This window comes from Myotis brandtii, unplaced genomic scaffold, assembly GCF_000412655.1.
Source record: "Myotis brandtii unplaced genomic scaffold, ASM41265v1 scaffold680, whole genome shotgun sequence".
NCBI lineage: Eukaryota > Metazoa > Chordata > Mammalia > Chiroptera > Vespertilionidae > Myotis > Myotis brandtii.
Window position 1 is genome coordinate 971,283 of NW_005370658.1, and position 2,557 is coordinate 973,839.

A 2,557-nucleotide genomic window follows, 5' to 3' on the forward strand; every position below is an offset into this window, starting at 1 on the left:
CAGCATCCTGGGATGCCCACTGAAGCATCCTCAGTGAGAGGGACCTGAGCTTACTGGCACCATCACATACCAGATGCTGAAGGGGGTGGGGTGGCCAGGAAAAGCTGGACCTGGGTCGTTTTCCACCTGAAACATAGTCTTTGTGAAGGTCTCCCTTCCTCTCTCCTACCCGTTACTACTTCCTCAGGGGTCTCTTTTTCAAATCCTTTGCAGGAAAGGGATGCTCCACTAAGTCTAGGTTTTCCCAGTCTGGGTGAGCTCAGGCCAGGACTCCAACTCTCTAAGCCTCCGTTTCTTTGTCTGAGAAACAGAGACAACTCGCCCCACTTGTAGCTCTCTTGGAAGGCTTAAATGTGGCAACATACCTGAATAGCTAGAGCAGTCACTCCGTCCACTATTATTATTATTCAGGAAGTTTTTCTGTATTTTAGTCCACTATTATTATTGTTTCTGTTGTCATTATGGTGGGCTGTGGTTTCTCAAGGCCACAGTTATCGAATAGAAATTACAATGCAAGTTGCATGTGTAACTTTAAATGTCCTGACACCACAGAGAATGGAACAGAATAGCATGGGATGGGATGGAATAATAAAATAAAATTAAACAGGTGGAATTAATTTTAATGTTTTTAAAAATATTTTTTTATTGCTTTTAGAGAGGAAAGGAGAGGGAGAGATAGAAACATCAATGATGAGAGAGAATCAACCGATTGGCCACCTCCTGCACATCCCCCACTGGGGACCGAGCCCACAACCCAGGCATGTGCCCTTGACCAGAATCGAACCTGGGACCCTTCAGTCCGCAGGCCAATTCTTCATCCACTGAACCAAACAGGCTAGGGCTTAATAATGTATTTGTTTAACCCATATTTATCTAAAATATCATTTTTTAAATATATATTTTTATTGATTTCAGAGAGGAAGGAAGAGGGAGAGAGAGATAGAAACAATGATGAGAGAGAATCATTGATCAGCTGCCTCCTGCACATGCCTGCAACCCGGGCATATGCCCTGACTGGGAATCAAACCATGACCTCCTGCTCCATAGGTCGACACTCAACCACTGAGCCACGCCAGCTGGGCTAAAATATCATTTTAACATCTAATCAATAGAAAAAGTTCTTAATGAGAAACTTGACCCTTTTTTCCCCCCTCAGTCTTCAAAACGCACTCCGTGTTTAACAGCACAGCCCGATTCACGCCAGCCCCATTTCAAGGACTCAAAGGCCACTTGTAGCCAGTGATGACCCTATGCGACCATGCAGGTTAGAGGGAGCTTACTGGGTGGGGGGCTGGCCCGAAAGTGCCGCGGTGAAACTGGAAATTCCTGGAAGGTAGAAGCCAGTGTTTCCACATGAGGAGGGGCAGCAATGAGGCCACGTAGGGGCCAGTTTGGGTTTTTCCTGTTCTGTAGATCATGTCAACAGAGCGGGAGCAAAGCAAGAGCGGTTCAGGGATCACTCGAGGAGTTACAGATTTAGTGACTGCTGTTTGCCTGGTGCTGTTCAGGTCCTGGGTGTAAAGCAGTGCACCATTAGCGTCTTGGGGCTCCTGGTAGAGAGGGAGAAACCGAAATTAAACAACCGCTGAACTAAAGAAATGCACTGATCATGGAGAGAGGTGTGGCAAAGGGAAAATGCAGGATTCCCTAAGGACAAGGGGTTCGGGGTGGATAAAGACCAAAGATGTGGCCTGGAAAATCTGGGTCAGAAAAAATAAACACAAACACAGGTGGTCGTCTTTATCATGTATTAGGTCGAACCTAATGAAACTGCCATTTTAATAGGTCATAAATGGTCGAACATCAACAATTTCATGACTCAATGACATATTTGGGGCATAAAATGGATTGGGTCTTAGCTTCGGGCTCAAGGATGGGCTTGAATTGGGATCTATTTCTAGAGAGGAGGTCCGCAGCCCCCAGGAGCACCACTAAGGGGCCCGTGATCTCTCCCCAGCCCCCACCTTCCCACCCCCCAAGCTATCAATCAAAACGGCCCGGCGCCCAGGGGATCAGAGAGTTTCTCGCGTCACAGACCAGAGAAAAAAGGGGCTGAGCTGCTGCGCGGGGGTCCCGCCGCTCCGTCTCGCTCCCCGGCCGAGCCGTGTTGATTGTCCCCTCGCGGCGCCCGGAAGCGACCCTCAGTAAACAAAGCCGTATGTGGGCGCAGCTCCAGCTGCCCGGGGCGCGCTGTCCAGCCCGAGGGGGGCGGGGGAGGAATGTTGTGAATGAACCCAAGGCCCGCCCCGAAACTCGAATAAGGCCAGCGCCGCGGAAGTCCTCCCACTCTGATTGGCCTCCGGCGCTCCCTGATTGACAGTGCCTCTCGCTGGGCCCTCTTACTGGGCCGCTCCGTAAAGATAGGCGGCGCAAATAACGAATGAACAGCGGCGACTTGGAGTCGGGTCTGGCCGGGCCGCCAATGGCAGAGGAGAGCCTCGGAGGCCGACGGGGGGGCCAATTGGGAAGGGCGGCGGGGGCGGGACGAGGCGGAGGATAAAGCGGCGGCCGGAGCTGCTTCATTGTTGTGAAGAGTCTTAAAGGGGCCGCATCACCC

General features: G+C 50.9%; 1 protein-coding gene across 1 annotated transcript; it reads right to left on the reverse strand.

Moving 5' to 3' along the window:
* Positions 1-1,025: 1,025 nt before the first annotated feature.
* LOC106723949 lies at positions 1,026-2,551 on the reverse strand. Its single transcript, XM_014529458.1, has 2 exons — positions 2,038-2,551; positions 1,026-1,550 (listed from the first exon to the last, which is right to left on the reverse strand). The coding sequence occupies exons 1-2, from the start codon at positions 2,521-2,523 to the stop codon at positions 1,266-1,268; spliced, it is 771 nt and encodes a 256-aa protein (XP_014384944.1). The 5' UTR covers positions 2,524-2,551; the 3' UTR covers positions 1,026-1,265.
* Between the last annotated feature and the right edge of the window lie 6 nt (positions 2,552-2,557).